Raw genomic sequence first — 26,314 nt, forward strand, 5'->3', positions numbered from 1 at the left:
CCTATATTGCCAAGTGATTAGCCAAAGCGGTATGCATTAGATCATCTTACAGTTTGTTTATCAAAAACACTGCGGGGTGCTCATGCTGTGTCTCATAGATAAAACACCATAGCTGACGCCGTTCATTTTGCGTGAACGATGGTACAAGAAAGGATTGACGTTTTGAGTAAAGTTATATTGGTAAATTTTGATGAGCAGGGAACCTGTTGAAGCAACCATTTTGACAGACTTTCCTCAAAGTGAAGAAAAGAGCAGGTGAGAAAACGGTAGGTGCTGTCATGGAGCTCGCTATCGTTTGGCTTCGTTTCGTTGTGCAGGCGTGTCATCATAAATGCCGTCATTTCCACTATCTCACAAAAATTGTAAATTACGCCTGGCATTGAGGTTAAATCTGTACTTTTAACTTTCATTTTTATAAAGTGATCAGCTTACGTCGAGGTTTACAATGTGCGTCTCTTTCTTATATGTTGTACATGAATCTTTTTCACGTTTTCCACCCATCTTGCGATGTCATCTTTAACCTCGAGCATGTACTTCAACAATTTCCCGTCTAACCGACAGTGTTTCCTTGAGTGAAATTCAAAGTCGCTAAATTTCTAATTTCGTTTCTCCGAAACCGGTTTATCCACCGGTTTAAAGTAGATGTGTATTCTAAGTGAGGAATAGATGGTTGTGTAAATAACCAATGGTACTGGTACGTTATCAGCCGTGCACCGATGTAAGTTGCTAGGTAAAACTTCCAGGCTTCAACGTTCTTTTATCCGACATGTCGTAGCGAAATTCTGTGAGAACTAATATTGGCAAGGTTTCGGTTTTCGGACAATTTCAGTGTATCAGCTGATTATCAAGTTTAAATACTGTGCAAGCGTGGATAGTCCGACTTGTTGCTGCTGGCGCACGGCGTGGTGGGGAATCTATGTTACAAGTATCCTTCAACTGTCGGCCATAACCTCTACAGTTGTCATCGACGGCTTTCGTGATTTTGACGAATAAAGTAAACCGTAGATATTGTCTAAGCCAGAACTTTTTCGCGGCTTTATTTCTGAACACCTCCACTCACAGGCAAAGGCGATGGTGATGTACGTATGTACACCCTGTCCGAGTCTCGGCCTTGACATGACACAAGAAGTCATAGTTCAGTTACGTTTATTTGCGTGCGCCATACAGATGATATCATTATTCATAGGGGTATCCAAATTGAAGTGGGCACATGGTATTCTCAAGAAACGTACGATGTAAAAGGACAGTCTAAATAAAACTGCTTCAAGCATATCATCAATTGCAAAGAACACTGAAATCCTGCAGCTTTTAATCGCTATGGCAAAGTTTGTTTTTGACCTGAACGTATCCGATCCAGAAGGTAAACTTGGTTTGACCCAAAGTTTGAAAATGTGTTTTCTAATCTCCCGTGGCATGGCCCACAGCCAGTGACGTCGACGTTTCATACTTCGAATTCTGAGAGCTACATCAAATCGCCACGATCAGCGGACAAGAAATTACTAATTTCAAATCGCCATCACCAAAAAATTACAGAGAAATAAGACAACACGGTGAGAAAAAAGGCATATCATCAATGGTGTTGATAACCTACATTTTGCTTCTAATCTAGCCTGTGCAAAACGGGTACCTTTTCAAACCACCCAGAAAGATCTGACCCGATTTCAGCTCACTTGATACCAACTCGCTTGAATTCAATTTGTTTGGCGAGGCAACGATATGTTTTTCCTTCAAACGTAAACAAACTTGCACTGTGCACTGAAAGGAACAGTTGGCAAAATAGCTAAAGAAGTAGCCATCTCTCAGGCAGTACGACCAAGGCAATAACCTGAGCGTTTATAATTTTATGGAGCATTTTCAATGAAAACGGCGATGTCAAGGAAAGGCGATGACTTATTTTTTAAAGTTGAAGAAAATGCTTAAAATTTTGGTTGCGTTAGTCAATCTCTTGAAATATTTTTGTTCCAATTGATAAAATCATAGACAGTCTCGATTCTACCACCCATAATTGATATTATACAGACCCACTCGACAACCGGGGGGGGGGGGGGGGGGGGGGGGGGGTGAATTTACAACACAAGGTACTAGTCCGTGGGCTGGAGGGGCCCACCGTGCAACACCCCCCCCCTTAAACCTACTACACATGGGTATTTTTTTGTTCTTTGGGATCTGCTGAACTAGAAAAAAGATGTTAACATTGGATATTTTGGGATGCACAACCTGTCTGCACTGGTTTTTGATTTGCATGTACTGCGAAAAATGGCGAAAAATGGGTAGGGGTAAGGGGTACTATATCCTCCCCTAGTAAACTAGCATGAAATAGCACAAACCTTACAATTTTGGAAAGCTCAGATGATGCTCTTTCAGAAAAACACCAATTTTAGCAAAATAACACCAATTTTAGCAAAAGGTATGTGGCATTTCAAGCCAGTTTACTTCATCAAGGAAAGAATGTTGTACCCCTACCCCTAGTTTTTGCACACCCCATACAGATACACGCAATTCAAAATTGACTCCAGAGAAGTAGTATATAGTTAAAATGTAAGGTTTGCACTATTTCATGCCAGTTTACTTAATGTAGGGGAGGATATAGTACCCCCTACCCCTACCCATTTTTTGCCGTTTTTTGCAGTACATGCAAATCAAAAACCAGTGCAGACAGGTAGTGCATCCCACAATATCCAATGTTAACATCTTTTTTCTAGTTCAGCAGATCCCAAAGAACAAAAAAATACCCATGTAGTAGGTATATGGGGGGGTGCACGGTGGGACCCTCCAGCCCACGGACTATACGTGGTACAAACGTATAATCTCAAACAATGGCATTCTCGCGAGCCAGACCATGATTTCCGCTCTACTGACCTACACAAAAATTAACGGGTAGCGCCAAGCTGTTGCCATAAAGAGGCACGTGTTTTACGACGATGAAACAACGGGCGAGTTGGTTTCAGGCAAATCTGATTAAAATCAGATGTAGGTTCCCCCTGGTCATTGAAATTTACCAACGTAACTATTACTCAACACCAATCCTTTATTGTACCATCGTTCACGCAAAATGAATGGCCTCTGCTACAGTATTTTGTCTATGAGACACAGCATGGGCACCCCACAGTGTTTTTGATAAACAAACTGTAAGATGATCTAATGCACTAGCGATACCGCTGTTGGTTAATCACTTGCCGATACAGGGATATTGCCAGCGGTTTCTCTATGTATATAGGGACTTTGGTGTTCCAAGTTTTATTGCGCCAGCAATAATCCGGTCCAGTGCACCAAATTTTCGTAATTATGACAGACCCTATTATAAGACCCACCAGGTTTTGCACTCGGCATTGCACCCTGGTATTAAGGTGTTGGAACTTGTGTGTTCTTCTCAGTTTCAACCTGACAATTTTCCAGAGATCAAGAAGCAAATTAAATCTGGTTTGTCCGATGCAACTCATGATCACAACATCAAGTTGTATGATGGCAATGTTACGGCAGGATAGAATGAAGCCTCTTTTTTGCCCAGAGTACAAAGATATTCTACAGACAGCAAAGCCCACCATGAAAGGTTTCTTTGGTGGTGATATGGTCAAGGCTATCAATGAGTCCAAGAAGACGGTGAACGCTTTTCGCAGTGTCACAGAAACAAGAGAAATGTCTCAACGTAGATATGATGATAGGAAGAGACTCTCATATAGTAACAAACTCTACTCTTCCTATGATGACCAGAAGAAAAAGTACAACTTTAACCTGTTCATCCCCCAATTCCCTGTAAACAGGTCCACAATGACCATGTTAACAATGGTCTTGGGAGAAACCATGGTGGTGAAAGGGTTAAGGGCAAGCAGGATAGAGACTATGATTCCCGCAAGGGTAAAGGTCGTGGCAGAGGTAAGCCCACAAAGGAGTATTGACAATGATTTTCCACTTGTAAACTTGCCACATGCAGGGAGACTCCAGCATTTTGTGGACGAGTGGAAAAAGATTACAAACAGTTCATGGATTTTACCAGTCATACAAGGCTACAGGGTTCAGCTAACCAATACCCCTTTTCAGGTAACCAAGCCGGTGTCAACTGCATGTTCAAAGACAGAATTTATGAATATTCAGGAAGAAATAGAGCTCCTATTGTCAAAGCAGTCAATAGAGCCAGTACAGCCACATCCAGACCAATTTCTGTCCAGGATTTTTGCAATTCCAAAGAAATCTGGAGGGATGCATGTCATCATAGACGTGAGGGAGTTGAACAAATTTATAAAAAAACTAAAATTTCACATGGAAGGCCATCCTTTTGTATTTAGGAGGTTTTGGATCAAAACGATTACATGACAGTTGCCTATCATATGATACCCATACACCCAGATCACAGAAAGTATGTGTTTCCAGTGGCAAAACCAATGGTATAGGTATACATGTCTCCCGTTCGGTCTGACGTCTGCTCCTCACATCTTTACAAAGGTGCTACAAGTACCAGAGGCACATGTAAGGGAAACACAGAATTGTGTGCAGCAGCTACATAGACGATGTGTGCAACAAAGCGGAGTGTGAGGAGGGGTGTCTTCAAAACACCAATGTTTGTCTGTCTCTGCTCAGCAAGCTTGGGTTCATTCCCAATGAAGGCAAGTCTCATTTGGTACCAACAGAGCATCTTCTACACCTTGGCCGTCTGTACAATACAGAAGACATGACTGTGTCGGTACCGTTGGGAAAACTCAACAAAATAGCTACAATGGCCACAGCCATGCAAGCAAAACGCTTAGTATCCCTCAGGCAAATAGCACAGATGCTAGGATTGATAGAGGATGCGAGGGGAGCAATGAAGATTGCAGCAGCACACTATCGTGCCCTCCAACAGCAGTTAAACCACAGTCTACTGGAACATTCTTGGGATCTTCAGATCTGTCTGAATCAAGAGGCACATGCCAACTTACAATGGTGGATCCACACAGCTCCAAACTTCAATGGTCGCTCTATCAGTTTTCAGCCAGTCACATCACAGACAATAGCCAGATGGGTGTGAACAGTTATGGCCAATGCTGGTATTGATGCTGGTCGTTTTAAGGCACACAGTACTAGAGCAGCAGCCTGTTCAGCAGCTCTCAACAAAGGAGCGACTTTAGCATAGATTCTGCAACTTGGAGATTGGTCAAATAGTACAACATTCACAAAGTTCTACCATAGACATACAGACACTTCAGGGCTTGACAATTTTTTTTCCACTTCACTTGTCCGTCGGACAAGTGGATTTTCAATTTCACTTGTCCTCTCAAAAATTTTACTTGTCCTCCATTTGTAATAATCAAGACCAAATACTTGCAACGAATTCCGTAGCGGCTTTCAGGGTTTTCTTATTTTGGTGATTTTCGCCGATGTTGACGCCGATTTTTCTCAAAAGTTTACATCGAAGTATGCCTGCGTACGGTCTGTGTGTTCCCGGCGTTATACGGCCTCCGCCAATAGAGACCGTACAACGCCGGGAACACACAGACCTGTACGCAGGGCTAACAAAACATTGAATTTGAAGGTACATATCATACATCGGCTTCCCGTGTTTGGCAAGCATAAAATGCCGTCGTAAAAAGATTGGTCAGTTTCTGTCGCTGGTCGTCGTCGTTCGGTTCACGCATTGCGAGTGCATGCGATCGGGGTGTTGGCAAGTGTAGCTCTGCATGGCAGGGCTGTGTGTTACCGGCGTTATACGGCCTCCCACCACATGGCAGGGCTGTGAGTTACCGGCGTTATACGGCCCCTGTGGTGGGAGGCCGTATAACGCTGGTAACACACAGCCCTGCCATGCAGAGCTATGGCAAGTGAAACCGTATTGGGCTCAGCGCCCGGGCTCAGCGGGACCCACAAAATTTCCACAATCATTGTCCCCGTCACTATCTCATCTGCGATGCGCCAAAAGTCCAAATGGGGTTGACTAAACTTGTGAGACCTGAACGATTCAACGCGAAACATGTTGCATCCGTCAAGAAAAGCATTTCGCTTGGATTGGCCATGGAGGTAGTCTCTTCCTACCTAGTACTTCCATGGTTTGGCAATGGTAGGGTATTTGAGACACGACGTATTGAACATTTTTGAATCGTCATATTTCAACCAAGGCCACTGTGCTTTCCATTTCGGGAGATAACATCTACGGCGTTTTTCCTCATCATAATGCTTATGTTTAGATCTTTTGTCAGAAACATCGTTATAATCATCACATCGAGTCGTCGATTCTCAGACGATCCCACTCACGCTGGCCCTCGTGGCGCCGTCGTAAATCATCACAACGTCGTTTCTCAGAGTTACACAATGCCCATCGTCGTAAACTAGGCGCCTCTTTACGGCAACAGCTTTGCTTGATTTTTGCATAGGTCTGCGGAGCGGAAATTACGCTCTGGCTCGCGAAAATGCACAATGCCTTGTTTGCGTCAGTGGAAATATTACCGTAAAATACTCATATTTACAGCGATCACTCCACAAACTATCTGCCAACAATGTTCGTCTACCTCGCGAGGCAGCATAAATGATTTTGAAGTACTGCACGGTAGATCGCCGATAAGCAATATGATTGGGTTTTGCAATTTTTTACCTAATTTGTTGGGGCGGAGCAGTCAGCATACAACAAAGAAATGCTGTTTACGCCAAATTTTAAGCGACTTTTTTAATTGGACGATGAAACAATTTCATGTCGATCATCGAAAAATTGCGACATTTTGTGAGTCGGCAAGTGAATCGCACAAGAACGTCACAATTGTATCTAAAAAAAGTCAGTGATTGACATTTATTTTGTGTGAACGACAACGCAAATTGGGCGACACGTGCGCCAGAAGTTGTATAAACAACTTGTCTGGCGGGCGACCAGATTTTATTTTTGATTTGCCCAAACGTAAATTTCACTTGTTCCGGGCGTCGGGCGATAGGAATTGTCAAGCCCTGCACTTCTGAAGTGAGCCTTAATCTCTGTTCTGCTTCACAGCAGTAGAAGGTAACCTTGATGATACTACCATTATTTTCATTCCGCCCAGCTTGGTAGTCAGCAATGTTTGGTAGATACACAGAGTGTAATGAAAAAGCATAAAAATTTGTCTAAACTTACCTTGAAGTGCAAATTATAAGTCTTTGAAAAGAGTGTAGTGTATTTATGCTCTTGCCTCTCACCCATCCCAGTTCAATGAAAATTGGAATGACTTTTGCCTTTTTAGCGACGAAGTTACGTAACTGAGGAAGCTTATAGGGTTGGGACAGGCAAAATTGACGTCATTTCCGTCAACAACTTCCGTAAAACTATTTTGTCACACCACGTGATCACCACTTCCGTAAAACTATTTTGTCACACCACATGTTCAGTGTTATCTAACGACTATAGCATACCATTCGCGCTGCACACTCACTATCAGCAAAAATAGTATCGTGTTGAATTGACATCATAATTGGACTTAGAGCGTACGTTTGAGTGTATTGGCTTACATGAAAATGCGATAGACAATGATGCATTTACGTTAGAATGTCCATGCTCGATCAAATTCGTTTTGTTCTGTCAGTGTAAATTACGAGAGTGGTGGATGTGGACGGACATCTTGCGTGCGTTTGGTCTTTGTCTGACATGCATGTCATTTCGATCTCCTTTTCACTGTGCAGGGGAGAATGAATTACGTTCCTCATGGGTTTCAAATATGTAAAAAAAAATACGAAGTTTTGAGTGGATTTACGATTTCGTTTGCAAAATTACGAGCGAAAATTTCAGCTTCCCATTTCATCGGCGCGACCGTGCAAGAAACCTCAGTGTACCTCCATGATCACATGTTCTATCTACCACACGAACATGAAAGGCCTCTGAAACGCTTAGTGTGTAAGCGTGTGGGAATTTTCGTAGTGTTTTTTCTCATTTAATTTGGCAAATTATCAGCAAAAACCTCAATAATTCAAGGTGAACCTTTCTTCTCAATCGCTTCCTGGAGTTTCAAAGTCATATCAACGAAAATGAGTGAAAAATTTCGGTGCAAAAAATGAAAAATCGTGCATCGGCAAGAGTAGAGACTGAGAGTATTCATACAGAAATAGCCCATGATTCGAGCTTGGTTTTCGTGTTTTTCGTTTGAATTTTAACCAAATAGTCGTTTTTTAGCAGGTTTTGGAATTTTTAAAGCATCTAACAACATTAAAATGACTTTTCATCAACAAATGAAATAAAAAAATAGAAATTCAATTATTTATCTACAAAATAAAAATATTTTTGGTAAGTGAATCATGCAGCTAAAAAGTGAACAATCAATGTTTTGGACGAGTACGTACGTGTGAGCGATTTTCGTTGGGATTCCCCGACCGTTCGTTTATTGCCGTGGCGCTCGAATACACAGTCAGTTTCTGTGAAACGGGATGAAATTTTCTTTCAGGCGAGGCGTTTCAAGTTACTCTTGAGAAAAGTTACTTATTTATCAGTTGTTGTTTTACTGTTTCATGACACTTGTTTTTGATTCAATCACTTGTTGACCTAAAAAACAACGATATTTAGTACTCTTTTTCAACAGACTTTTAGTAACCAGTAAAGTAGCCGCGGTAACAGCTGTCAAAATACTATCGTTTTCAAAGTACATTTTGAGTGAACTTTGTAAATGAACATTCTGAACAATCGTGTAATGTTATGCTTGGAATTTTGTTGCTTTTGAGGTTTATTCGTGGTTTTTTAGCTACTATAGACTATAGTCTATAGAAGCTATTGGAATGGGTATCCGTCCGGCGTCCGTCAGTCTGTATGTATGTATGTATGTATGTATGTATGTATGTCCGTTTGTGAGGCGTCCGTCCACTCAAATATCTTGAGAACCACAGTACTTACTGATTTGATATTTGTTGTGTAGATGGAAAATATGATTTTGAGAAACTATTTTGTTTGATTTTTTGATATTGTTGAAAATAGGCAAATTAATGCCAAAAAAGGCGTTTTTGGTAAAAAATCTTCTACTTCATAACCGCTGGTCAGACAGCTTTGTTATTTGGTAGACCGGTCCCTAGGGATAACCCAACTTAGATTTGTTAAAATTGTGATGAAATATGCAAATGTGTATTTTTAAGGAATTTTTTTGTCATTTTTGGTCAAAATTTGACTTACATTGTATGTAATTCTTGTACTGTATAAACCCTATCAATTCACCCAGAAAAAAATAATTAATATGATTTTAAATAATTGAATTAATTAGGAAATGCATCAAAGCCAAAATAATTTTAGTGTAGAATTATCAGAAAGTTCAACTTTTTTTGACAGTTCATAGTGAAATGCTTATCATCTTGGAGGATTAAAACACGTAAAGGCAACTTTCCTGAATCCCAACTTTGACATATTTTGAACAGTCATTTATTGTGCCCTGTATGTTATCTAATAGTTTGTCATGATAGGGTGGTCAAATAAATAGAGATAGAGAAAGTTCTAATTTCCATTTATGGTTGACTTGGTAAGGATAAAATAAAATTACTTTTTGAGGAAAAAAATAGAGTGGTCAAAGTGATAGGGTTTTTATGGTAAAGCTGGGCTGTAAGATTCCTCATGTGCTATTTATAGCAGTTATGCAATCTGTGTAAACAGTGCAATGAAAGTGTTACATGATTCCTTATAATGCTTTTGATGACCTTGAACTTCTTAAGTTTCAAACATTTGTCTCTTCAGTGTGCTTTCTCTGAGTACGTACAGTCTCAACTTATTCAACAGAACTTACTTACAATGTTAATTTGAAAGTTAAAATGTGCTTGGTTAATAGGATGAAAATACTTATAACCTGACAGATATGCTGTTTTTTCATGACCGAAATCTTGATTTAAGCAAGTCTTGTTTACTTTAATTAGAATGTAATTAACTCTCGTTTATTAGCTACTATAGACTAATATAGACTATAGAAGCTATTTGGATGGGTATCCGTCCAGCGTCCACCATCAGTCTGTATGTATGTCTGTATGTATGTATGTATGTATGTCCGTTTGTGAAGCGTCCGTCCACTCAAATATCTTGAAAACTGCAGTACTTACTGATTTGATATTTGTTGTGTGGATAAAATATATGATTTTGAGAAACTAATATTTTTATTATGTTTTGGTATTGTTGAAAATATGCAAATTAGTGCCAAAAAGGGCGTTTTTGATAAAAAATCTTCTTCTTCATAACCACTGGTCAGACAGCTTTGTTATTTGGTATACAGGTCCCTAGGGATAACCCAACTTAGATTTGTTCAAATTGTGATGAAATATGCAAATCTGTATTTTTACGGAATTTTTTTTTCCATTTTTGGTCAGGCCATCCTGAAATGAGCTATCTAAGATATCCACCTTCTTTATCAATACATGTGTCACATAACACAGCAGAGCTCTGTCGACTGTTGAGTCGCTTGTTTTTTCAAAACCGCTGGTCAGACAGCTTTAATATTTGGTTTACAAGTCCCTAGGATGACCTTTGTGAGATAATTTCATACAGTCAGGAAATGCTTAATTTTGTATCCATGTCTATAGTAGCTTCAGGGACTTTGGCCCTATGTTTATGATTATTGTTTAAGTTAGTTATATTGTGTGTTTCTTTCCATCATCAAACATTGACAAGTAAGCTTGTAAAAGTAGCCTTAAATCACTTAGATTAGAATTATGTGTTACTTTCTGGTTTAAATTTGTAATATGTAAAGAAATAAGTTGATTTCTTTTGATCCTTTCCACTTATTGGTATTTTTTCCTGGTTTAAAGTTACTAATATCCTTAACTTAGTCTCTACAATCTTAGATAAAAATGAAACGATTGATTTAATTTAATAAAAAGAAACATTGTGACACAGTTCAGTCATTTTCATAACTCTGGTTCAAAATTCAGTGTGCAATACTCATATCTTGGCAGTGCTGAACTCTTCTGTCATAGTATCTGCATTTGAAGAATTACTTCACATAGAATAGTTTGTAAATGTAAATCAGTGCTGTTGAAGATTATTTAATTGTCAGGGTGTTGCCAAATCTTGTGTATATATAACTATGTCCGGTTCTGAGATGAGCTGTATTGGCAACTGACAATTTAATTAATACAATGGTTGCCATGGAAACACTTGGTGTAGGTTATTTTTTCCAAAGTTGATATTCCTTCATCAAAATTTTGCTATGAACTTCATAAACATTTCGAAAATTTCTTAAATTTTCAAATTTAAATTTACTTAAATGTAAATCAGTGCTGTTGAAGATTATTTAATTGTCAGGGTGTTGCAAAATCTTGTGTGTATATAAGTATGTCCGGTTCTGAGATGAGCTGTATTGGCATACAAAAGGAATTTGTTAATAACTGACAATTTAATTAATACAATCAATTTTTAAATTTACTCAAAACTTTTGAGACTGAATTTGTAAATTTACTAAGAATTTTCGGAAGCTAGAGGGGAAACAGACATAACAGTGTGATGGGCGGACCAGAAAGTCCATGGAAATCAAGCAGGTTGTTCTTACATGAACATTGCTGTTTGGTGTGGTGATTTGTAACACGTACACAGTATGCTAACATGTTTCAACACCCAAGGAAACATTTGCAACTTTATAGTCAATGCGAAATATTAATAAAATTATTTTAATTTTGTATCGGAATATCACAAAACAATGTTGTGATCATCGCAGTCCAGCTGTTATGAGTAAGCATGTGCAATTGACTGGACCGATCGTGTTTCTGCAAAAAATCATTTCACTATCAATGACAAGCTAAAGTGACGTCTTTAATAAATGTGTCCATTCAATATCCAAAGAAAATCAAGGCTATCAACGACACGAAGAAAGTTTGTTAGTCCCAAGGGACGATGTCTAGGGGGACTTATAGATTGGGTCATGTCCGTCTGTCTGTGCGTGCCTGCGTCCGTCCGTCCGTTCACGCAGATATCTCAGACATGCCCTGGTCAATTTCTTTCAAACTTTGCACAAGGATCATAAGTACCCTACCCCATACAGATGCACGTCGATTTGTTTCACAATGCGATCAAATTTGGCCGTGTTAGACTCGGAGGACTTTTTAGTTTACACCTCCATAGACTCCCATGTATAAGGCAGTTCTCCATAGACTCCCATGTATAAGGCAGTCCTCTATAGACTCCCATGTATAAGTCAGTTCTCCGTAGACACCCATGTATAAGGCCAAGAAAAATAAAAATTTAGTTTCTCATCGTATTCATATCGCAAAAAGGATGCCGTGACACAGTTTTTAGTCCCCACAGATGAAGTCAAGGGGGCTTATAGATTGGGTCATGGTGTCCTTGAGTCCATCTGTGTGTCCATCCTTTCACACAGATATGTCAGCCAATTTGACAAAATGTCACTTGACCTTGGTGACCTTTGACCTCAAATATACGTATTTGTCCATAACTCAGTTACCACAAGTGCTACACCCTTCATATATGGTATGATGGGATGACGCCACATATTATACCTCATTAATTATGCACATATCTAATTTTGAGCGAGCCAATAGAGCTAGAGGTCTGATTTTTGGTATATAGGGATAACTTAGCAATACAATTTTTTTTTACAAAATGTCACGTGACCTCAACGACCTTTGACCTCAAATATACATATTTGTCCATAACTCAGTAACTACAAGTGCCACACCCTTCATATCTGGTATGATGGGAGACCTTATGACGCCACATACTGTACCTCATTAATTATGTGCATATCTAATTCTGAGCAAGCCAATAAATGGATGTCTGATTTTTCGTATATAGGGATGACTATAGGATAGAAATTTTTTGACAAAATGTCATGTGAACTTGATAATTTTTTACCTAAAATATATGTTTATGTCAATATAAGTACCACAAGTGCTATGTCCTTTATATTTAGTGGGATGGGAGACCTTATGACAACACACGCTTAACCTCATTTATTATGCACATATCTAATTCTGGGCAAACGAATAGAGGTAGAGGTCTGATTTTTGGCATATAGGAATTTATTACCAATACAATTTCTTTTTCAAACTGTCACGTGACCTCGATGACCTTTGACCTTGCATAACTCAGTAACCACAAGTTCTATACCCTTCAATTTTGATAGGATATTAGACCTTAAGATGTCACATCTTGTACCACATTTATTATGTGCATATGTATTTCTTGGCTGGCCAATACAGCTACAGGTTTGATCTTTTTTCCCAATTAAGAACCATAACTTAGACATGCCTCATGTGTTTCAAATTGGGAACAACGACATAGACCTATGTGCCCGTAGATCTCAACATATACACTCCAGTGATACTTCTTAATGACCACATTTCCCTGCCCCATCAAGACTAATACTCCTATTACAAGTGGAGACCATGTCATTGTCAATGACTTGTTTAGAATTATATTTTCGTTTTAAACTACAGTTCTTTGATGCAGTGAGGTCGTCTGGCAATCCATCATCACGGCAGATGTAGTGCATGCAATACACAGTCCACACTGTCCAATCATGCGTGCATGTTTTGCTGTTATCAGAATTTTGTAGCAAGGAACATACAAAATCTTGCAGATAAATCAATTTGGATGATCTATGTACATGTACATGTGACATGTGAAAATTGTGTTTTTTGCCTTCATGTACAAGATGGCATGTTTACCAAGCTGGACGCTCACTGCTAAAAAACAATAGGTTTTATTACAGTTTCACATTTCAACCCTTTCTTTGCATCTTTCTCAGCAACATTCCCCAAACCTCTCTCCTTGCATCCCTACCGCTAAATGCACGGAGGAGCACAGTGTCATCATTGACGCTATTTTTGCTTTAACTATTGCTACAATAGCTTATGTGCATAAAGTTTTGGTGTAGTTACCACTACCACCCATTACATGTACTTGCTCTGTGGCCAGCTTCAAGCCGAATGATTGCAGCTGTGCAGGGTACCCTTATTAGAGTTCAGTACTCAGTACTCGGGAACAGCGCCATCTATCGGTGAAAGTGGGAAGGCATTGTTTAGTAGATACACTATGCTCCATTCAAAGACTAATAATTTGCACTTCAAGGTAAGTCTAGGCAAATTTTTAATTTTATGTTGTGGATTACACAGCATTACATGGTATGTTTATGCACAAGTAAGTGATCTCTGAAATTTAAGCAGAAACTACTTTCTTTTCAAGGAAATAGTTGTAATGAAGTGTATGTTCTTTTCTTACAGCTATTGGCATTAAAGAGAAAATGCTGTCCAGAGAGAAGACCCAGTCATAAGACTTCAGCGACAACAAAGATGCTTCATGTATGATAAAAAGTAATTTTTATTTGAATAATTTCACATGACTGCTGCCTAGAAAGACATAAGTATTATTTATTTTCATTTTTCTGTCACTTTTTTGCACTTTTTACCTGCTAACTAATACTTCACCCCTTTTTACCACAAATTTGCAAACAGTGTAACATTATGGCGGATTTGAAAACAATTTTTGTCCTGTAAATTGTAAATGATCATGTAAACATATGAGTTGGGTACCATTAGAGTAATTACCCTTGGTCCAATCATTAGTGTTTTAGGACAATGGTCAATTATACAGGTCTTGCTTTGTTTATCTTTTCACAGTCCTTTGATTGATTTGCTTGATTCAACTTCAGTGTGAAGGTTTATTTTTCAAAATTTTACAATCTGAAAATGTTAGACTAAATTTCAATTATTGTGAGCTGCTCTTTGTTCTATTTTTGACCTTCTGTTTCATTGGAGAAAACCATAACTGATTCATCACTTTGTAATTTTCATATCATAGATGCATGTTTTTGATTGTTTGATTCTTAGCTCACATTTGGTATATGTATATTTACCAAAGAAAGCTTATATGGTAGGTTGGGCGGCATCTGCATGTCTTTACATATGTAGGTATGTTAGTATGTGTGCAAGTACAGTAAAATCCGTCTAAACTGAACACCAAAGGGACTGAGAAAACATGTGTTTACAGAGGTGTTTGGTCTATAGAGGTTCCTTAAACATGGCATTCTATGTGGATGGGACTAGAAAAGGTGTTCAGTATCGACAGGTCTTTAGTTTAGATAGGGTTCAGTTGAGACTGGTTTCACTGTATGTCATCCACATCAAAAACTCCAAAACTGCAGCACCTACCATCTTAGTATTTTGTGTACAGGTGCACCAAGGGGTGGAGATGTCAATTTGTTCAAATGAACATGTCAGTGTCAAAATATGTAAATTAGGTAAAAAAAGGGAAAATCCAGCAAATTGCTAAAACCCAGATTTGGTTGAAACTTGGTATGCAGGATATTTATGGTGATTTTAGTTAGATTTGTTAGTCCCCACAGACACCGTCCGGGGGGACTTATAGGTTTGGTCATGTCCGTGCGTGCGTGCGTGCGTGCGTGTGTGCGTGCGTGCGTGCGTGCGTCCGTTCACACAGATATCTCAGAGATGCAAGAAGCCATTTCATTCAAACTTGGTACAAGGATTACTTCACATGTCATACAGATGCACGTCGATTTGTTTTGGGATACGATCCAATATGGTCGCCAGGCGGCCATTTTATTACGATTTTTTCATGTACAGAGCCATAAGTCAGACATGTTTCAACAAATTTCATTCAAAGTTGGTACAAGGACATTGACCAATGTCATAGATATGCACGTCAATTTTTTTTTGTGATACGATCCAATATGGCCGCCAGGCGGCCATTTTATTGTGATTTTTTCATGTACAGAGCCATAACTCAGACATGTTTCAACCAATTTTATTCAAAGTTGATACAAGGACATTGACCAATTTCATAGATATGCACGTTGATTTGTTTTGTGATACAATCCAATATGGCCACTAGGCGGCCATTTTATTACAATTTTTAACATATACAGAGGCTTAACTCAGGCATATCTCAACCGATTTTATTCAAAGTTGGTACAAGGACATTGACCAATGTCATAGATATGCACGTCAATTTGTTTTGTGATACGATCCAATATGGCTGCTGTGTGGCCATTTTGTTACGATTTTTTCATATACAGAGGCATAACTCAGGCATACCGTATCTCAACTGATTTTATTCAAAGTTGGTACAAGGACATTGACCTATGTCATGTATGTACGTCGATTTTTTATGTGATACGATCCAATATGGTCACTAGGGAGCCATTTTATTACGATGTTTTCATGTACAGAGCCATAACTCAGACATATTTCCACCAGTATCATTCAAAGTTGACATTGACCTATTTCATACATGCTCGTCAATTTGTTTCACGTCATGTAGCAGTAACATGTCAATTATTGAAGTTTCATAAGTAGGCTGATATGTCAAGAAATATGTACTGCATCAAACTCATGAAACTTTACACAGATGTTAACCGATGTTAAGCTCACATTGCTTTAACATTGAAAAAGACATTTATCAGTGTCATTTTAATTAAGTTGTAATTGCATAAGTAATGAACTTTCCTAATTAGGGTAATATAGCCACAAATTAAGACAACGTCAAATGTGGTGAAACTTGATACAGATATGTTGATCTCATAGTGTTGTAAATACTGCATCAAACTTTATGAAATATGGTACCAGTGATAATCTGTTAAGTGTTAGAATTGTATGCAAAAATGTTTTGCAACATCCTGTTGATTAATTCCTAGTTGACTCATTTTTTGAACTTTAGGATGATGGCCTACATTGGTTTTATGTTTTCATCACCATGGAACTCATTCTTGGCCATTGAGCGCCATCTGTATCAAAGTATTTTTATCACAGACCTAATTAATGAAGAGGACTCTATCTTCTCTGAGGACATGTAATCAAAGTACAAATTATTAACAAGTGGGGACTGTGTCATCAATGATGACTTGTTCAAATTGTGGTGAGATTTTGATAGTTGTATTTTTTGGACAATTTTTCCCATTTTTGGTCAAAAAATCATCTGAATTTTAGTTTGCCTGATCCTAGGGTTTGCCTCTGTCAGATTTGTTCAAATTGTGGTGAAATTTTCGTATTTGTATTTTGGGGGCAATTTTTCCCATTTTGATCAAAAAAATCATTTTTTTCCAAAGTTCTTCTGGGTTGCTTTGAAACTTGATACTCTTTATCCTAGGATTGTCTTCTGTCCGATTTATTAAAATTTTGGTCAAATTTTCCTAATTGTATTTTAGGGACAATTTTTCTCAATTTTGGTTGAAAATCATTTTCTCTGAAATCTATCATCTGATTGCTTTGAAACATGGTATGCATGTTCCCAGGGGTAAACTTAGTTGAGTAAACTCACTCTGGCCTGCCACATTGAACCAAATGTGAACCAAATGTCGTTGATATTATGTTTCAAAATGTTGCAAAATAGAATGTTCATGTTTTCATTTGATTTTCACACTTGTTGTTTTATAAGTATGGTTTATTTCAATACTAGTAAACATGTCTTTCAGGATTGGATACTGTTGTCCATAGTTCAAAGTTTATTTATAGATGGTCTTTATTTCTACTTTGAAGAGAACCCTAGGGAAATTAAACAGCCTCACCCTACTTCCACAAACACTGATCGTGTCTGTAACTGCATCGCATGCAGTATTGATATTATCTTGTTATATTACAAGAAAAGACTTCATTCTTATCTCGTCTGTATGTTACACTGTTTCAAAATCTTTAGTATCTGCAATATTTGATTTCTATGAAAGAAATGCTGTCTTCTCTTTCTGCTCATGCTTAATCACAACTTCAAAGCAATTAACTTAATGATAATGAATTTATTCTATGAAATTTATGAATTTATCTTATATATTATATTACCTTGTCTCATCCGTAACATTTTAATTGGTTGGGGTGAACCATGTGACTGATCACAAATACACAGTACTTGTTTGTTTGCATGCCCATGAATATGAATAATAACATTAACAACTCACAGTGTTGTAAATTGTGATTTGCACAAAATAAAATGAAGCACTTGTGAACCAAGTTAAGACATTTTTTCTAAAAAATCTCTGGATTTGCAAAATTTTACAGTACGCATGACAGTGTATTGCGTATTGCACTATACACTGTTCAGTGAATACGATATTGTGTAATTTTAGTTCTGGCCCCCATTGTATTTTCATAAATTATGACGTTTTTTTTGGGTCCGTTGATAATATAGTGGAAATAACAAGATTCCACCCTAACCAATAATGTTTATTTATGCGAGGCTTGCTGAGCCCACTAGTTTTTGGCTTTCCTCTCGCTGTTGCCCATAAATAAACGTTAATGGTCAGGGCATTGCCCTTTATTTCAAAAATAATGCCCACTGATGAACCCTGAAAATTTTCAATAGATATTCAATAATAGTACAAAATGTTGTATATTTTACCAGACTATGATGTTCCATCATAAAACCCATTGTCCTAGTGATTGCTAGTTTTTAAGTTTGGATGATTACATCATACCCTCTACTTGATGAATGCAATTTTCAAAAGCACTTAACCCTTTGAGCAGCAAAGTCTATTTTTGTCCCCTTTATAAAATAAACCCCCTGTCAATTTTCCTCAGATTTTTAGTCCCCACGGACACCGTCCGGGGGGACTTATAGGTTTGGTCATGTCCGTGCGTGTGTGCGTCCGTGCGTGCGTGCGTGCGTGCGTGTGTGCGTCCGTCCGTCCGTCCGTCCGTTCACGCAGATATCTCAGAGATGCAAGGAGCGATTTCATTCAAACTTGGTACAAGAATTACTTCATATGTCATACAGATGCACATCAATTTGTTTTGTGATACGATCCAATATGGCCGCCAGGCAGCCATTTTATTACGATTTTTTCATGTACAGAGCCATAACTCAGACACGTTTCAACCGATTTTATTCAAAGTTGGTACAAGGACATTGACCAATGTCATAGATATGCATGTCAATTTGTTTTGTGATACGATCCAATATGGCCGCCAGGCGGCCATTTTGTAACGATTTTTTCATGTACAGAGCCATAACTCAGACATGTTTCAACCGATGTTATTCAAAGTTGGTACAAGGACATTGACCAATGTCATAGATATGCACGTCAATTTGTTTTATGATATGATCCAATATGGCCGCCAGGCGGCCATTTTGTAACGATTTTTTCATGTACAGAGCCATAACTCAGACACGTTTCAACCGATTTTATTCAAAGTTAGTACAAGGACATTGACCAATGTCATAGATATGCATGTCAATTTGTTTTGTGATACGATCCAATATGGCCGCCAGGCGGCCATTTTCTAACGATTTTTTCATGTACAGAGCCATAACTCAGACATGTTTCAACTGATTTTATTCAAAGTTGGTACAAGGACATTGACCAATGTCATAGATATGCATGTCAATTTGTTTTGTGATACGATCCAATATGGCCGCCAGGCGGCCATTTTGTAACGATTTTTTCATGTACAGAGCCATAAGTCAGGCATATCTCAACCGATTTTATTCAAAGTTGGTACAAGGACATTGACTTATGTCATACATATGTACGTCAATTTGTTTCATGATATGATCCAATATGGCTGCATGGCAGCAATTTCGTTATGGTTGTTTCATGTTGAGAGCCATAACTCTGGCAAGTCTCAACTGATCTTATTCGAAGTTGGTACATGTACATTGACTTATGTCGTACATATACTTGTTGATTTTTTAAACAGTAAGATCAAATATCGCTGCATGGCGGTGAATTTGTTACAATTTTCTTATGTACAGAGCCATAACTCAGACATATTGCAACCAGTGTCATTCAAAGTTGGTACAAGGACATTGACCTATTTCATACATATGCTCCTCAATTTGTTTCACGTCATGTAGCAGTAACATGTCAATTATTGAAGTTTCGTAAATAGGCTGATATGTTAAGAAATACTGCATCAAATTCATAAAACTGTACAGATGTTAAGCTCACATTGCTTTAACATTGAAAAAGACATTTATCAGTGTCATTTTAATTAATTTGTAATTGCATAGGTAATGAACTTTCCTAATTAGGATGATATAGCCACAAATTAATACAACGTCAAATGTGATGAAACTTGATACAGATGTTGATCTCATAGTGTTGTAAATACTGCATCAAACTTTATGAAATACGGTACAAGCAGCTTGAGCGGACGTATAGAAATTTGCATAATTCAATAGGCTGCAGAGCCTCGTTCTGAATGTAAACAAGCAATATGTCGGAATACACGTCGTTCGAGCGACTTGGTCGTGAAAATGGGCTCGAAAGCTCACAAATATGATTATCTAATGCGAAATTGAACATGCTATGAGGTAATGTACACTTTTGAGAGTAATTTCATCGTATCTATGCATGATAGAAATAAATACTAATGATAATTGACAACTGAATTCGTACGTTGCAATGATGGTTTATACCTCTCAGCTGTGTGCTATTTTTAGACTGTGACCCGAAACACACTGATACAGGTCTTGAACAAAAATAATACTTGTTGTGTCAAACCACTTGCTATTGAACAACGCTTGTGACAAGTTTCGTGAATTTCTGACAGTGCGCATATATTTGCGGCATGATTTCATGATGCCATGTATGCGCTGTTAGTGTTACCGTACAAGGCCGATCGTACAGCCAGTGTACGCGTGTACAGCGTACAACGCTATGGCACTGAAACTCGCCTTTATGCTATCGGACTTCAGTCAACATTGACGAGTTGAAACATGGTAACTGAACAGTGATATACTACCCGTTACCAGTGAAAAGGAAAACTGTGACAAATCACGGTCACTCAAATCCACTCTTACAACGATATTATTATCTTGAAAGGCTGAGGGGTCAGTAAAATCAGGCGTGGGAATGTCCGACCACCACATCCTGCATCGACTCCAAACAGACAGACACTGACAGTTGACAATGACCGAATACAAGGGAAGTCGGCCAGTACAGTATGCACCCTATTAGAATATATGCTCCATATTAGTGTTTCTTTTTTTGAAGTCTCAGTTAAGTTATATACGAAAGCGATCTAAATGTCATTCATAAGATGAGCGTAATGTTTGCAAACTTCACAGATCACAGTTCAACGCACGTATGGGTAAAATTAAAGATGGCGGTGTATCGCGATCGTGGTAGCGAGTTTTGCAGTCTTCGTCATAGTTACACTTGAAGTTCGTTAAAAAGTCAGAGGAGATGGCGAAGCAACTTAGTTAAGAGTCATCAAGCCATGAATTTTACTGAAGAAATGGCATAATGTTTGCCTGAACTTTAATACGGTACGCGCGCGATCTGCAGAAACACGGAGGCAGACCGTACATGTTTTGCAGGGTGGACGTGGGAGCTCTTCGACTTTGAGTTGTTTTCTGAATGTTCGTAGTACCCGGTAGTATTAAACCGACAAAATAACAAAAACTATGGTAGTAAAAAGTTAAAATTGTTTGGCATATTCAACTGTGAAGAGAATGCGTATGCAATCATATTGCTTTGTTGCGAGTGGCAGACTTCTCCTGGTTGAGTCCCACTGCACTGGCCGAGTTGGTCGGCACCATCGGCGCTGGCGATGGCCGAGTTCGCAACTGCCCGACTTCTCCGGTTACCCAATGCAATGGAATATTGGTAGCCAATGCCTACGAGGACTACCGCGAAATTGTAACCCAAGCATCAAATATAAATATAACATAAGTTGGATTGACAACAGTAAAATATGTGATATTGTGCAATCTTTGGGCCTAAACAATTTGTAAACGTGAGCAAGGCGTCAGCGGAGTGCAACACGTTCCTCACTATAAGCGGCCATCTTGTCTTCTGATGGCGGGACGGTGTACGACCTACGAGGCCAAAGCAGTGATTTGCAGGGCATGAACAAGAATAAAACTAAGTTAGGGGGCTTAAATAATGATTAGACTGTCTAACTATGTAAAAATATTCACAAGAATCAGCTGTGCATGTAGTTGCGGCAGCTCAAAAGAAGGCCTATGTTTAGCGAGCCATAGATCGACAATACACACATAGCACCAAAAGTAAGCCGTAGAAGTTGATAAAAATTCATAGGCACAAACTTAACTGCTTTATATGACCATAGAAACGTCTCTGACATCGTTTGTTGGGAAAAAATGGGCTGAAATTGCCCCCCAAAAAACAGGAAAAATCACACTAACGGTCAAGTAGAACAGCGCCCTCATCACTTCCATTTGAACGAAATTCTAATATAAATATGCAAATAGGGGTATCTCCGCTCAAGCTGCAAGTGATAATCTGTTAAGTGTTAGGATTGTATGCAAAAATGTTTTGCAACATCCTGTTGATTAATTCCTAGTAGACTCATTTTATGAACTTTAGGATGGTGGCCTACTTCGGTTTTATGTTTTCATCACCATGGAACTCATTCTTGGCCATTGAGTGCCATCTGTATCAAAGTATTTTATCACAGACCTAATTAATGAAGAGGACTCTATCCTCTCTGAGGACATGTAATCAAAGTACCCATTAACAAGTGGGGACTGTGTCATCAACGATGACTTGTTGCCAAAATTTTTGACAAAAAACTGTAGCTAATGAAATGTGGTATCCATTTGGTCCAAAATTATCAAAAGATTATTGAAAAAATTCATAAAAAATTGCTAAAATTTTGCACTAAAATTTTGGCAGGAGAAAATTACAGCGCTCAAAGGGTTAAAGAAGCTAAAGAAAAGTAATATTCATGATTCCATTAATGCTATAATGCTGTTTTGTATCAATATTGATATACAGCAACATTGTCTGTCATCATCATTCGTGTGTGGTTATTTTTGATAAATATGTTACAGCACGATAATTTTACAAAATATAGGGTAATGGCTGACTTAAACAAATTGATCGACAAATTTATGTGCTAAACTGGAACCTTTCGTGATGAGTTTTCCTCTCTTGCTTTTCTGTAGTTTTTACCTCTTCACCAGTCTTCCAAATTCCAAACTATGAATTGCACTAGTGTAATTATTTGTTAAAGAATTTTGACATTCCAAAGTAAGCACAAGCTAGCATTACTGTATTTGATCATCTTCTGTCAAAGATATCTTCTATCAATGACAACATCTTCTATCAATGACACCAACATAATTGATATTCTGAAAAATAGAGTACAGTTTGTAGAAAGTCTGTGCAATGTTAGTAACTTCTTGGAAGTTGGAACTATTGTTCATTTATCCTCTGAAACAGTGACTCTTTTGCTGCAACCTGTGTATTCATTGAATTCCTAACATTTCACTCTTCTTTTTATTATTTTTTTCAGGTGGACAACTAGAAGCTTTGATACTGATTGACAACAAATGAACATTCCTTAAAAGTCAACTCTTCATGGTCTTAAACATGTTGAATATTGCACTATTGCCACTTTCATGCAAAACAAAATATTGCTATTACTACCACATCTGAAATCATGATAAATTCTTCTTATACAGTGTTGTCAATGACATCATGTTGACGTTGAATTTCCCTTCTTTCATGGTATTGAATGATTTCCATCAGGAGACAGTGTGCATATGTATGTAATAGTAACAACAACAGTTGCTCATAATAATTGGTCAAGACAGACTAGTAATTTATGTTTTTGTAAATTCAATATTGACATAGAACACTGATGTTTGAATGTGGAAAATATATGCGCTCAGAATGGCTAAAGCTGTGTGCTTGTTGTATTAAATCATGTTTGAATATTTAGAAAACCGTCAATCAGATGGTCATTTGAATCTATCAGTTTTAATACACTTCTGTCAATGTGACATTGTGTCATAAAAATCTATGAGAGTCAAAACTCAAATGAGTTCACAGTAGGATATGAAACCTCAAAATGGATTGGTCATCTCCAGCAAAATATTCCGTGTAAGACATGAAAAGAATGATATTACAGCTTTGGCCAGTTGATTATTAATACTTGGTTAAATGCCAGGTTGACTGTGTGTATTTATCACAACTCAACACGGTCACAGCAGGAATGTTTTAATATATTTATTGTAAGAGGCACTCTATCATATAAAACAGGCTGCTGTTTAAACTTGTTAACCCCATGGGTTAGCTCAAACCCGTTGTTACTGGTGATTTTGGGCCTGTTTACAGGCAATGGTAAGGAACAGGTCAAGGAAGACAGTTCCACATATCTCTAGGTCCACCTTTGCTTTTTCCAAATGTATTTATAAAATTAACAAAAATTGCAAAAAACATTATGCAAGAGTATCTTTGATATACCAAGTGGTATTGGCATTAGTTTTCCAAAGTGTTAAGTACATTTTCAGGGAAGGGTCTTGAATTTTGCATGTACATTTATGTGTTTAAAACAGAAAAATGAATGCATTTGTTCTTGCATGACTTTCTCCCCAGAGCAAAGTCAAACCAAAATATCCTGTCAAGGATTGTCAAGAAGGTGTCTCAAATTGATATTCTAACTTAAAAGGTCAGGTTTTATTGAGTGCAAACCCATTTCACATGAGAACATTATCTTCATGTTCAGTGATTCACAAATTCATTTGTCTCAGATCCTGAATAATTGATAACGTTGTCTGTATGAGTTGATTTTCCATTTCCTTTGTGAGACAGATTTGTGATGTGAGTTGAGTTACATGATGGTGAATGCAGAGATGAGATATAGATTGACTGTTAAGGTAATATGCACCTCGAAAGTGAAAGACTTAAACTTTTGCTCAAACTTTCCTCAGTGAAACTTTCAACCATTTTCTTACCCAAGCAAGAATAAAAGTCAGGGGTCACCGTACAAATTTTGGTACTAGAGAGACAAATATCTTGCGATTTCTCAATATTTGAAATTCAAAATGGCCACCATCCCTGTGTTAATTCTATGGGAAAAAATAAAATTTTCGATTTTCGAAAAACTAAGACGGTGAAAACTTTTCTTTTGCCAAGAGCTTCAGAATGAGCCCCCATAAGTGGTGGGTCAGAGGAAAATTGATAAAATTTGAAAGCCGCAATTTCTGTCCCCGAGGTGCGTTCTACCTTAAACAGTGAATACTCTAATTACATGTCAGGGTTTTGTTCTAGGGCATTGTGCAACAGCTTCTGGTGTACCACTGATGATAATTTCGAATTCAAACATTTTTTTGGAGCCATATACAATAAATTTGAAGCTATCATCCAAGAATGTACCTTGTTGTTGACCAGCAGAATGCCTTATTTTAGAAACAATACAAGAGGGATATAAGAATTGTGAGAGAATGCTAAATGAAAACTATCGTAGTAGCCTTTGTAAAAGAACCCCTGACAGTTGCTGCCACGTGGCAGATTGGTACAGTTGGATAGTAGAATATGTTAACAGTAAGAGTGAATCATTAAACACCATCATCAGACTGATAAAATATATCTATTTTATAAGTTTTGAAAATACCGGGTTGACCAAAACCAAACTGTAGAATGAATCTGTATGTTAACAAATAAACGGCATGTTAGTATGTCATTCATCCATAATAGATCAGTTGTGGTAACAGCAGCCATCAATCTTTGAAAAGAATTTTCCTCAAGTTTATATTCCTTTCAAATTTTTAAGATGAACATCACTTTAGGTTCAATTTTGGGTGATTTCCTTTTTTTAAAGTACTTTGTAAGGTGCACCAGAAAAGCCTCCTGTGTTTTGTAAAAATATACTTTCTTATGTACTTCTCCTGACTTGTTTAAATTGTTGATTTTTTCAAGGTTGTTGGTGTAAAATAACTTAAGGAATGGATTGGTCCATATGATTTTACCAAGTATGTAACCATTCTTAAAGAATGAAGAATAAATCATTTCACTGTTACTTATTGTTTTAGTGTTAAATTTTTGAACTTTTGTCTTGGTGCAAGTATCATTTGAACAGAATAGCTTTATGAGTCCATGTGACATCACAACAATGCATCAGTATGGAGTATATGTTTATATATTTTGGATAGTTTTGATTTGAAATTTCATGAAAGATATAAATATTCTATGCCATTTTGGTATTTTATTAAAGAATGATAAAATCAAAAACCATGTTGTGACTGTACTCTTTATTCAAAACTTGTAAAATTTAGCTGTGCATGTGGATGTACCAGATGGTACATTACAGTGTTATTAGACTTTAGCTAAGTTTGTCACGGCTCTTGTCTCAGAGAGTGATATATGTACTTTGGTGCGCTGCACATTTTGTGATCAGCGAGTGATTTGTGTACTTTCATTGACCATACATACTAGCTGTTTATATAAAATGATCAGTAAATTGGCTGTCACCTTGGTTTTTCAAAGCATATGATTGTGAGATAGGAAATGGCTTCTATGATTTTGAACCTGTCAACTGATTTTACTTTGGATGCAACTGTTTGCAAATCTTTCTTACTACTCCCCCCAATTTACTTGCCTATTTGTCCGATATGCCACATAATACAGCAGAGTTTTAGTAGATATTTTAAGTTATTTGTCATCAGAAAATGCAGTCAAAGATTTTGAGAGGTATGGTAAGCAAATTATCCAATAAA

General features: G+C 37.7%; 1 protein-coding gene across 2 annotated transcripts in view; it reads left to right on the forward strand.

The window, feature by feature from the left end:
* LOC139116119 (N-acetylglucosamine-1-phosphotransferase subunits alpha/beta-like) overlaps positions 1-25,829 on the forward strand; it is a 119,580-nt gene extending 93,751 nt beyond the window's left edge. Inside the window, exons 27-28 of one of the 2 annotated variants that reach the window (XM_070678776.1) lie at positions 14,119-14,208; positions 23,110-25,829. In XM_070678776.1, the coding sequence (XP_070534877.1) occupies positions 14,119-14,202 (84 nt within the window). In that variant the 3' untranslated portion in view covers positions 14,203-14,208; positions 23,110-25,829. The remainder of the gene's footprint in view (positions 1-14,118; positions 14,209-23,109) is intronic. The other variant, XM_070678700.1, reaches the window with a different exon arrangement.
* Positions 25,830-26,314: the final 485 nt, after the last annotated feature.

This window comes from Ptychodera flava, chromosome 1, assembly GCF_041260155.1.
Source record: "Ptychodera flava strain L36383 chromosome 1, AS_Pfla_20210202, whole genome shotgun sequence".
Classification (NCBI taxonomy): Eukaryota; Metazoa; Hemichordata; class Enteropneusta; family Ptychoderidae; genus Ptychodera; species Ptychodera flava.